We start from the raw sequence: 12486 nt of genomic DNA, 5'->3' as shown, positions 1-12486 counted from the left end.
CGCAGCAAGAATTTATTTCAAGGCTTCTGCATGCTTTCACATGAATTAAATAAAGAAATATTCTTGCTCCATTTCCTTTGGTTTCTCTTCTATTTTTCACCCGGCCGTGCTCCCTGGGAGCAGAGACTTTCGTTCTAGAATTTGGCTTAAGGCATAGATCAGTCAATCATCGCTTTTGATTTGCTCCTAAGCGCCATTTCACTGGTGTGTGCCTACACAAAATCTTTCCTCTCTCCAAAGAGAAACGTCCCTGAGGAGGAAGATTGCATTGGGGATGTAATTCTCTTTTTGATTGCTGATTCAGTCTAGTCTGTGAAGCAGATTTCAAGCTGCTTTTCTCATTCTGCTCCTGAGGCCTCTATCCCTGCTTGCATACTGTGGAATGGTTCTAATGTTATTGACAACACCTCCTCTCCGGAGTTAAAAGAGTTGATAATTGCAAAACCCTAATGTGCTGGCACTCTTGATTATTTTTCTGCATGTGTAATTTTGTGCATTGCTCGGTGTATAAATAGCCAATTCCAAACATTCTCTCTGCCCTAGTTATCACAATGATGTGGTGAACACAGGTCTCAAAAATATAACTTTGAACTTCAGGGTGAGCATCTTTGAACACTGGCCTTCCCCATCCCCATTCAAACGAATCCTTCCACACAGAAAGCTAGATGCTAGGTAAAGAATTGTAGACTGTTAATGTGAACACATCGGTTTTCTGTGTGCAGGGAATAGAGCATGAAAATTATTATTATTATTATTATTATTATTATTATTATACTTTAAAAAGACTTTGAAGGGATTATGGCAATCTAAAAAAGTAACTTATCCACTCTTTTAGTTCTTCTGGTAAAGTATTCATACATGTGTTTGTCTCAGATGTAAATTACTGAAAATTTGGAATCCATTGGAGAAAGTTATGGAAAACAGGATTATATGCAATATATCAAAGCTAAACTTATTTCACAATTTGGAAACATTCATTGCTTTAGTCATAACTTAGGGCTAGTCTGCACGTAACTACTATGTGAATTTGTGTTCATTTTCACACATTCACATTGATGGTTAATTCTCTTCACTTTCCTGGGCAACTGTTTCCTTTGCAATTGCATCTATCCTGCCCCCCGGTGCCAAAAATGCACAGCCATCCAATGCATGTGAAGCAGATGACGCAATATGTGTGATACAATGCCCATTTTTGCAGGTTTCAGCGGATACCCCTATAAAAACAGGAAAGGCTTTTTTCTGTGCAGCTTAAGGAGTTTGTCCACACAGCCCACTCCCCAAGATGGGCCAAACATCCATGGGCTGTCTGCACCACATGGCGTCAAGTTGGGCTGCGTGGTTCCCCCCCCCCCACCTCCACACATGCACACTGTTGCACAAACACACCACCTGTGACCTCCAGTTCCCTCCTCCTTCCTGTCCAGCTGCCATTTCATTGGATGCCCACCCGTATGATCAGCCACACAGTCACATATGTGATGCACCGCTTGTACGGTGCATCGGTGTGCTCAGTGATACATTAGCAAAGCACAATGATGGAGGCCCCCAATACATTCCCTCTTCACTCCATGTCCCTCATTGGGCTGTCTGGTTTGTGTATTTTGTAATTATACCCATTGCATTATTGAGGACCTGCCTTGTTTGACATACTTTTGCATTTTTGCTTCTCCACAGTCCCGCACTGACACTGTGCTGTTTACATGCTGGTGCGATAATGCACATTTTCTGCCTTTGAGTCTTCTTTTTGCTCCAGCCCTGGATCACAGATTTATGTTGATTTCCACCCAGTTTTGCTTCATTTGTTTTCAAAATAGCCAGGCTTCAAAGCAGTTAGAAACCACTTTATTTGCCCAGTGCAGATGATCCCATAGACAGATTTTCATACTACATAAGGTTTTGTTGTTGTTTTTGTGTGATTGTATTAACCATATGGTCTTGTCAGAACTGCATTTATGCATGTTGTCTTCTGTTAATCTGTGTTGTTAATGAAGTGACAATAATTTAATAAAAACAATCTTTTTAACTATAATATCTCACCATGTTTCAGTGCCAGGAAGATGCTCCTGAATGGAGAGATAGTGCTGAAAAACAAATTTGTTGGATTCATGTTTCTATATTAAAATATTCATTTTTCACCTTCCAAGATTGCCAGTCTTGCATTGGGAATCTGCACATTTGTAAGATTTACAGTGTGTTCTGGAGGAAAAATAATGTGCACAAAACCATACATACATTTTAGAAATGTGGAAAATCAAAAAGGTATACATTTGAAAAATGCACACAAACATGCTTTAGTTGGCAAACATGCGCATGTTTGAAAAAATTGATACAGTTTTTAAAAATGTATGCTGAAATATGTATGAATTTGCATGTGGGAATTCAAAAAACTCTCACAACCAAAAACAAAAGCATGTAAAATGCAAATGTCAGTGGAAAACTGAGAAAATCAATGGGAATGAGACAGACAGTTCTCTGCACAGCATAGTGAAGATATTTTATTTGCACATTGATACCTGCAATCCCCCAGTCAGCATGAAAACCAAAGAATGTAACTTTTCCAAACTCTGGTTCTCAAGTGCTCCAGATATATTCTTTGGGCAAAGTTAATGGATTGTAATCTTGAAGGGGGCAAAATTTAACAGTCATTTCAAGTACTGGGAAAGGAGGCAGGTTTATCAGTTTTATATTAAACTGACTCAAAGAAAATCAGACTATTTGCCATCTAATTCAGTACTATCTGGTACAAAGTACTAGGGTCTAGCAGACATCATTGCCCTCAATTGCTGCCTGATCCTTTTAAGTTCGAGTGGACACACATGGCTGATGTTGCAGTCCATGAGTCCCTGTGATACGTCAGCCCCCAAAATAGGGGAAGGGTAATTTTGAGCTCCCAGAACTTTCTGGGAATAGCTGTTTGGGGCGCAAAGCTCCCCAAACCTTAGAGTGGGGCGGGAGGAACCCGCACAGAAGCATAGTACAGCCCTGGCCATTTCTGGTTTCTGTCTTTTAACTGTTTGGACTTGCTAACCCTCGAGATCTCTTCCAGCTCTATGATTCTACGTTTTAATTTTTCATTTTCAGGCCTGTGTGGCATGTATGGAGCTTTGAAACCTAGATTTGGTCCCAAACTGTTAGAGGATGCACATCCTGATTTTAACTGGAGGTTGACGTTCTTTGCATGAGGCATGTTCCTCTGTCAGAGCATTATGGCTCTGTCTTCTTGGAACAGTCCTCTTCCCTTCTCTCATGTCAGCAAATGACTTCATTGATTGCTAAGGGAGTGCTGGACCTAGCAGTGACATTAGAGTGGTCAAATTTGTCTCCCATTCATGTCTTTATGATATTAGGTGCTCCAGTGACAAGGGCTGTTTGGAAGGTACAGGGGGCATGCAAATTTCCCCTAGGATCTCTGCATACCTTATATATTCAACTATAAGTCAACCTCATAGATAAGTCAAGGGCAGGCTTGGAGGCCAGAATTATGGATTTTGATATGACCTGTGAATAAGCCGAGGGCAAAACGTAGGGGCGATTAACAAAGTATGTAAAGGATGAAGGAAAAGAAAACAATGCTAAAGAATTTACAAAATTTACAAAATTCCAGCAGGCATCAGTGTTTGTTCTCGCACTAAAGGCTGGATGGATGAGAGGGCAGAGTGGGGTCAGTGCTTACAGGACAGTTTACACTGCCCTTTTTAAAACAAGAGTTAAAATACAGTACTTAGATTGACTGTAGATAAGTCGACCCAGGGTTTTTTGGGGTCAATTATTTGACTAAAATTTCTAGACTTATACATGAGTATATACAGTATATATAAGGCTTTTCTTTAACACATGCTTTCCCATGCTTAGAAACCTGTGCGTGCTTTGCATGCAGAAGGGCCTAAGTTCAATTTCTGACATTTCCAGCTAAAAATGATAATGGAGAACAGGAGCTATGGAGACCCAGAGCTGTTTCTAGTCAAAGCAGCCAATGATCTGACTCAGTTTAAGACAACTTCAGTGTTTACTTCCATAACATCAAGGTATTTATATAGTAGCAAAAATATAAAGATTATATAAAGATCATGCAAGAAACAAGGGCTCGTGTTGACCAAAGCACCATCCCAAGTTACTATAGGGTCAGTAATACCTTGATGTGCTTTTCCCTTTTAACCCAGATGCTGGATGAAAATCATCATCTAATACAGTGCATAATGGACTATCAGAGCAAAGGAAAAACAGCAGAATGTACTCAGTGAGTATCATCTTTTATTTGTGTTGAGCTATATTGGGTCACTTGTCTCTTTGCCGATTGTCAGCAGATGAAAGGAACTCTTTCATTGCTGCAAAGCTGAGAATATCTGTGAGGCTTTCAAAGCCATTCTTCCCTGACTGCTGAATTTAAAATAGACCTCTTGCGATTGAGAGGTTTAACTCCAGGATAATTATCCTGAGGGATAAAGTTGTAATTTTTTTCTTAGATGGTAGATTGGTCATTTCAAGTGGTGTGACATAGCACAAATCTTCAGAAGAACAAGAGCCATGGCATGGCATTGAGCTTGTGAGCAAACATTTTGACTTGCTGTTATAGCAGTTCAACAGCCATGGCATCATTGAACAGAATCTTGGGTTTTGTAGTTTGGTTAACAGTTCTCTGCCAGAGAGCCCTAATGTAGTGCTATTCAAAATAGTGGTCCCTGGACCAGTGCTGCTCTCTGAGCTGCTGGTCCCTGGCAAGTTTCCAGAAACAACTGTAACCAATGGACACAAATACAGTGCCAATCCCTGGCACACTGGACAAAAATAATTGCTGGTCCACTACATCAGACAGGCTGAGAAGGATTGCTTTAGTGCAGGGGTAGGCAACCTTTTCGAGCCGGGGGCTCCATCAGACAACTGGGGGGCTGAAGCCAAAAAATAAATAATTAAATATTAAATAATTTAAAAAAATTTAAATAAATAAATAATCGGGACAAATGTAGGACACATGTCAAATGGTGGACACTTTTTTTAAAAAAGTGGAGGACACGCAAAAAAATTTGATGATTTTAAGAAAAATCTAGGGGCAATTGCCCCCTTGCCCCTGCCACGAAGAGCCCAAAGCCCCGGCGGCAATTGGCGGCAGACCGGGCTGGGGCCAGTCCACAGGCCGCCGGGCCGCATCCGGCCCGCGGGCCCACAGGTTGCCTACCCCTGCTTTAGTGCCTTTCCCTAGAGCTCCTTAGCAAAGAATGATGGCTAGGTACGAAACTGTAAGTCCAAAGATATATACCAATCAGGTATAAATACAGGTTGAGTCTGCTGTATCCAAAATACATACTAAAGAGTGAAGGGGACATTTTCTGTATTGAAAAAATGTGCTCCACCTTTGTCACTGGACTCCCAACCTCCATAAGCGACAGCCAGAAGTATTTGAGATTCTGGCGGGATACAGACCGCGCTTTGCGGCGGTCTCCCGCCAGCGCCATTTGCTCCGCGCGGGAGCCGCAGCAGCCAAACCACACGGCTCTGCGGCGGAGCAAAAAAGAAGCTCCATTTGGAGCACTTTTGTGGCACCTTATGACGTCGCGAGGCGCCGCTGGCGCATTCACGACGTCATAGGCGCTGTGACACGTCTGACGCTATGCGTCCAGTACATAAACATGGCGGCCCCAGTGGAAGGGGTGCCGCCATGTGGTACGATTCATACGTACTAGGTTTAGGAGTGCGGAAGCACCGCCCCTTCCTACCCTAGTATGTAAGAAGACGTACTATATGGGGTTTGTACCCGCCATTTGTTTTGGGGGGTTTTGGGCTGTGTGGCCATGTTCTAAAGAGTTCTCCTGACATTTCGCCAGCATCGGTGGTGGCATCTTCAGAGAATGCTTGCCTGGGAAAGGAGTTTTTGTGTAGGTGTGTGTGGTGTGTGTGTGGTGTATACACAACATACTGGGTGAACCGGGGAAGGCAGGAGGGGTTTGCATGTGTATTGTTCGGTTGCTGATGACAGGCCTTAGGGTGGGAGGGTATGCGATTCTGTTTTGTTTAAGCTTTTTGTTTTTGTTTGTTTGTTGTTTGATTTTGGTAGTCGGGACTACTCTTCCTATTAAGTCTGCATCTTAATGATTTGCAGCTAGTTAGCTTGTCCATTCCATCACTCAATAACTTAGCTTAGCCTCCACTCTTCAATTTGGGGTTTCTTGACTTTTTCAACTTGTCCCACACTATTCTGGCCGCTGTTTACAGATATAAAGTACTATTACATGATTCTATTTCCTCTGTATCTGGAATAATGAATTATTCAACCTGTTAAGTAGGTATACTCCCAGTTTCATCTCATATTTTATCTTCACATTTGTGTAATTTCAGTATAATACTGTTTCCAATACATTTCAGTTTTGGACATCTCCACCATATGTGGAACCAAGATCCAGTTGCCACTCACATTTCCAGCAACGGCGAGCTTGTTTTAAGATTTTAAGCAATTTTCTTTGAGGTTAAGTGCCATCTATGCTCCATCTTCCAGTAATTTTTCTTGCATTTGAGATTTCATAAATTTCTTCATCTTTTGTCTTGCTAATTTCCAACTATCCGTATCAATCAAATTACCACAATCCGATGCCATTTAATCATATAATCAGATATCAGTTCATTGTTCCCGATCTATTTTTCTAAAAAATTGGTATAATTTGAGAGGTTGTCTTTATCTGAAATCATATTCTGCAGTGTGTTTTGGACCTGTAATTATCTGTGAAAATTGAGAGTAGAAGTAGTGATCTTGTAGGTCAGAGAGTAACTGTTGCTCATGTACCTGCTCACATAAGAGCGTTCGCACTCACACAGAGAAATTTGGCCACTTATTTGTTTTTTTGTTTTTTTATTATATACCGCTATTCACAAAGACATAGCGGTGACACAAGTAAGTAATAGCAAGTAAGCTAATTTGCCCCCAACAGTCTGGGTACTAATTTAGCGACCTCGGAAGGATGCAACCTGAGTCGAGCTTGGGCCCTTTTGCTGGTCTTGAACTCGAAACCTGTGGTTTTGAGTGAATGGCTGCAGTACAAGGCATTTAACCACTGCGCCACCAGGGCTCCCTTATTATCTTGCCAGGTTCATAAATAAGGTGAGTTTGATTAGATGCATGCACCTAGACAAAGAGGGAAAAGGTGTAGTTACACTTTTAAAAGAAGAAAACTTTCTGGTATGGTTGATGTGCATCAGGTATAAATTATTTTTCCTTTGCCTGTAGATATCAACAAATCTTGCACAGAAATCTGGTTTACTTGGCGACAATAGCAGACTCAAACCAGAATATGCAGTCACTGCTTCCTGCTGTAAGTACTTGCACTCACAGTGAGTCTAGTTTGTTGGTTGCTGGCTGGAGAGATTTGAAGGTGTCCATTTCTTTGAGCAATACATGTTGATAGATATTTTCTACAGGATAACAAATGATGTTGAGATCTGTTAGTGTCACAAGGCCTAGGGATGATTTTCTCCAACACATATTTTAGAGTCAATATGGGAGGCATACAAAGTTTTTTCCTTATCACTGGCCTGCCTGTTTCTGAAGCTGCCATTTCCTAACATTTTTTAATGTATACCTGGTGGACTACCTTATAAAATTAGGTAATGCAGCAGTACATTTTCTGTATGTGAAAAGCAATAATAATGTATCCTCTTTGCATTTCCAGAATAAACATTACTGCCCTCTTCCCAACATGTCATGTGCTTTTGGGAGATGCCCAGAGCTTGGGAAAATTATTTTGTGATTGTCAGTGTTCAGAATTCCCTAACATTCTCAGGCTCTGGATATTATTATTATGAAATTGGGGCTGGCCAATGTTGAATTTGATTGTGTGAAATTGTTGGTCCTACTCATCTGGTAATACATGGAAAATTCTCTTTTTTACTTCAAAGAAAGCATCATAAAACCCAAATGCAAACCTTCATTTAATATTTCCTTTCCTTTTTGTGCAGTGAAAACTGGGATATTTCTAGATACTTAAAACCTTTGGATACAGTGCTTGTTCTGGGAGCACTCCCATCTGTGAATAATAAGGATAGGCTCAGCCTGTGTGTGTGTGTATTCTAATTAACTGGCTGCTAATTAAAATGGATTATAAAATATACAGAGCTGCCATTACCCAACACATTTTAGTGTTTCTCCCGCTCCCATCAGTTAACCTCCTAACTTCATGTTAATCTTCTGTAAATGTATGTGTGTGTTTAATTCAAAAAATATGTGTTATCTGTTTTAACCTCCAAAATATATGCTTGGATTCTTCTTGGGCAACTTAGATAAAAGGAGGGGATGATGCGTACTATTACTATGGCTGTTGATTTGCTCGTGCTTGAAAATCCTTTTTCATGATGTGTTTCATTATTCCTCATGGCTAACAATAAATCATCATATTGGTAGGACATCTGCTGGATCAAACATCAAAAACCCCAAAACAATAGCAGCAGACCCTCCTAAGAAATCCTTCTTGCTGAATATCTTTCTTCTCCTTGTTGCCATCCACAGCCACCAACGCAAAACATGTCTCTGGGCCCAGGAGGAATGAATCAGAGCACATCCAACCAGTCTCTTCATCCACAGAGCAACCTCAGTGATGCAATCGGGACGGGCCTTCCACCTTCCTCCCTCATGCAGAGTCAGATTAGCAACGGTGAGCTTTCTGTAGTTGCCTGGCAACTCCATCACGACGGCCCAGGCTTGCCTCAAAAGTGGCCTTTTATGGCTGTTTAACTAGCCTCCTGGGCACGCAGGGAACTCTGTGGATGCTTACATGTACACAAACCAGCTCTGCAGTTTGTACAGGTTGTTGCAACAGTGAGCATCCCATTCAATCAATAGCTGAAAGCCAAGGCCATTGATTTTGAAATCATTGAGCCTGTAAGACATTGACTTCAGTGGCTTGTGTTGTACATTGCATAAAAGCCAGGGGTGTAGTAAGGGGAGGGGGGAATGAACACATTAAAAGGTGAAGGTAAAGGTAGTCCCTTGACATGGGTGTCTAGTCATAACCATTGCTCATCTCCGGTACTAAGCCAAAGAGCCAGCATTGTCCAAGGACTACTCTGTTGGTCATGTGGCCAGTGTGACTGCACTGAACGCTGTTACATTTCCCACTGAAGTGGTACCTATTTATCTACTTACATTTGCATGCTTTTGAACTGCTAGGTTGGCAGAAGCTGGGACCCCCTCCCCATTGATAGAATTAGCCCTTCATATCCACAGATTCTTTATCCACAGATTCAAGTATCCACAGCTTGAAAATATTCAAAAATAAAACCTTGATTTTTTTCATTTTATATAAGGGACACCATTTTACTATGCCATTGAATTTAATGTGACGAGCTCCATGGATTTTCATACCCACAGGGATCCTGGAACCGGATCCTGGAACCAAACCCCAGCGGATACCAAAGGCCCATTGTAATTCTGCCTGCCACGTGAAATTTTCTTTCATTCCCAAATTGCTAGCATTGCAAAGTGTGAGGCCTTGAAAATCACTACACCTAGAATGTTTGTGTTTCCTGCATTCACATTCCCTCACTAGCTTCTCTCCTGAATGTCTTTGAATAGTGAATCTGAAATTTTCAATTGTTGTAATGTTAGAAATTTGAGAACAGAAGGACATTTTTTTGAGGGGGGTGGAATTCCTATGGGGGCAAAGCCTTTTTTCATCCCCATAGCTACATCCCACAACAGTGTGCCAGCATCATAGAATCGTAGAGTTGGAAGAGACCACTAGGGCCATCCAGTCCAACCCCCTGCCATGCAGGAAATCCAATTCAAAGCATCCCTGACAGATGGCCATCCAGCCTCTGTTTAAAGACCTCCAAGGAAGGAGACTCTATCACCCTCTGAGGGAGTGCATTCCACTGTCGAACAGCCCTTACTGTCAGGAAGTTCCTCCTAATGTTCAGGTGGAATCTCTTTTCCTGTAGCTTGCATCCATTGTTCCGGGTCCTGTTCTCTGGAGCAGCAGAAAACAAGCTTGCTCCCTCTTCAATATGACATCCTTTCAAATATTTAAACAGGGCTATCATATCACCTCTTAACCTTCTTTTCTCCAGGCTAAACATCCCCAGCTCCCTAAGTCGTTCCTCATAGGGCATGGTTTCCAGACCCTTCACCATTTTAGTCGCCCTCCTTTGGACACGCTCCAGTTTCTCAATGTCCTTTCTGAATTGTGGTGCCCAGAACTGGACACAATATTTTAGGTGGGGCCTGACCAGAGCAGAATACAGTGGCACTATTACTTCTCTTGATCTAGACACTATACTTCTATTGATGCAGCCTAAAATAGCATTGGCCTTTTTAGCTGCCGCATCACACTGTTGACTCATGTTCAACTTGTGGTCTACTTGGAGTCCCAGATCCCTTTCACACGTAGTTTCATTCAGCCAGGTGTCACCCATCCTATATCTGTGCATTTTATTTTTCCGCCCTAAGTGCAATACCTTACATTTCTGTGTGTTGAATTTCATTTTGTTAGCTTTGGCCCAGCTTTCTAGTCTATTCAGGTCATTTTCAATCTTGATCCTGTCCTCTGGGGTATTAGCTATTCCCCCTAATTTGGTGTCATCTGCAAATTTGATAAGTATGCTCCCAATTCTGTCATCTAGGTCTTTGATAAAGATGTTGAATAGCACTGGGCCCAGGACAGAGCCCTGCTATGCCACACATAATTTTAAGTATTTTGAAGACCACAGAATACCCTTGAGGAAGGACTGCAGTCTTTTCATACAACCATTTTTTAATTTAAAAAATACTACTGGTTACCTTAAGCGTTCTTCATTTGTTGCTGTCAAGCTTCAAGTCAATTCTGATTTATAGTTGTCCTGTCTTGGGGTTTTCTTGACAGGGTTTGTTCAGGGTGGGTTTGCTTTTGCCTGTTTCTGAGGCTGAGAGAGTGTGACTTGCCCAGAGTTACCCAGTGGGTTTCCGTGCCTAAGCAGGGATTCAAACCCTAATCTCCAGATTTATAGTCTAATTCTCAAATTAGTACACCACACTAGCTCTGTAATTTTTCAGTACAGCACTACAGTGTTTGGGTTGGGGTCATTTTGTTGTGGCTCTTGTTAAATAATTAGGAGTTAGAAATCCTTGGAGAGCTACTGTTTATCACCCAGAGATTTACAAGTGGATGGTTATGGCTATCCAGTGTGTGAGCATGCAAAAATAAAATGATTGTCTTTTAGGGTTGCCAGAGTGAAAAATGAAGATGAATACTTTAGTAGTTGTTTAGAAGGCAGGTGTTGCTGGTCACACAACCAGGTAACAAGCAACACAGAAATGGGTAACAAGCTACACCTACTGAAAATACCGCTTCTATGCAAATGTTAAACGTTCTCCAGTATTAACTCTGGCAACCCTGTTGTCCTCTATAAGAATCTTCCTCATGAAATTTTCCTTCTCTCTCTTTCTAACATTGCAATAACTTAAAACTTTAGGAGAACATTCAGAAATACAGTGTAGGCACCCAAAGAAAAGGGACAGAGGTTCCTGAGAAAATGCAGTCACAGCACATGTAAGAGAGGGGGTTAAGATGTTTTTAGGTGCTATATATAGGCAAAAACATGCCAAACTGTAGACCAGTAAAAGAGTTTTACCTTTGTTGGAGGAAGAAAACCTCAAAGAGTCCCAGTGCTTTTGTTCCTTCTTGTTTAGGATTCCCCTGTTGCAGCTAAATTTCGTAGATTGAAATCTAGGGGAGGAAATATATATTCGGGATAGCCATTTTGACTGTGCAGCAAAATACAAAAAAAATCCAAAATCCACATGCAGCAGTACCTTTATTGTATGATTTTTAACATCTTTGCTTGATGAAAAAGCCAGCAAAGCTTCAAAAGCTCACATAATGTATTTTATGGATCCCCTCCTCCCATATAATCCTTCCCACACACTCAGGTCCTCAGGAAAAACTAGGCTGGTGGTGGCCTTTTCAGCCACTGCTCCAAAAATCTGGAACAACCTGCCAGAGGAGGTTCGTCATATCACATCTCTTGATACTTTTAAAAAGGCGATAAAAACGACCCTCTTCCGGCTGGCTTTTCCAGACTAACCTCTCCTAAAACAGAATCAACCGCCCATGTTAATCAGCCTCCCCTTCATTATTGCCCATTATTGTCATATTGCTGTCACTTCTCACCGAGCTGTTTGAACTGATGTTATTCCAGTTAAATGTTTTTATTGTTATTATTTTTTATTGATGGGGGAGGGTAGAAGGGTGGGGGTTTTGGGGGACTGTTTCCTTATTTTTTCTTTGACTTTGTATTTGAAATTTTCCTTGCTGTTACCCGTCTCGATCCTCAAATGAGAGAGGCGGGGTACAAATAAATAAATTTATTATTATTATTATTATTATTATTATTATTATTATGCTTTGGACTTGGCCCACTAAAGGGTATTGCTGCTTGTAGAAATATAAGAGTTTGAAGTGTGAACTATTTTAGTGTCTCTGCTATGCTAGAAATTGGAGAGGATTGAAAGAAAATTTCTTATTTGGGGCA

At 41.3% G+C, this 12486-nt stretch overlaps 1 protein-coding gene across 1 annotated transcript in view; it reads left to right on the top strand.

Annotated features, from left to right (window-relative positions):
• Positions 1-12486, top strand: part of SS18L1 (SS18L1 subunit of BAF chromatin remodeling complex) — a 38424-nt gene that overhangs the window by 10573 nt on the left and 15365 nt on the right. The window contains exons 2-4 of the mRNA XM_042465484.1: positions 4161-4237; positions 7214-7298; positions 8489-8633. Of these exons, the coding sequence (XP_042321418.1) occupies positions 4161-4237; positions 7214-7298; positions 8489-8633 (307 nt within the window). The remainder of the gene's footprint in view (positions 1-4160; positions 4238-7213; positions 7299-8488; positions 8634-12486) is intronic.

Source organism: Sceloporus undulatus, chromosome 4 (genome assembly GCF_019175285.1).
Source record: "Sceloporus undulatus isolate JIND9_A2432 ecotype Alabama chromosome 4, SceUnd_v1.1, whole genome shotgun sequence".
Lineage (NCBI taxonomy): Eukaryota > Metazoa > Chordata > Lepidosauria > Squamata > Phrynosomatidae > Sceloporus > Sceloporus undulatus.
Note: the sequence above shows the minus strand (reverse complement) of the source record. Positions and strands in the feature narration are given on the sequence as shown.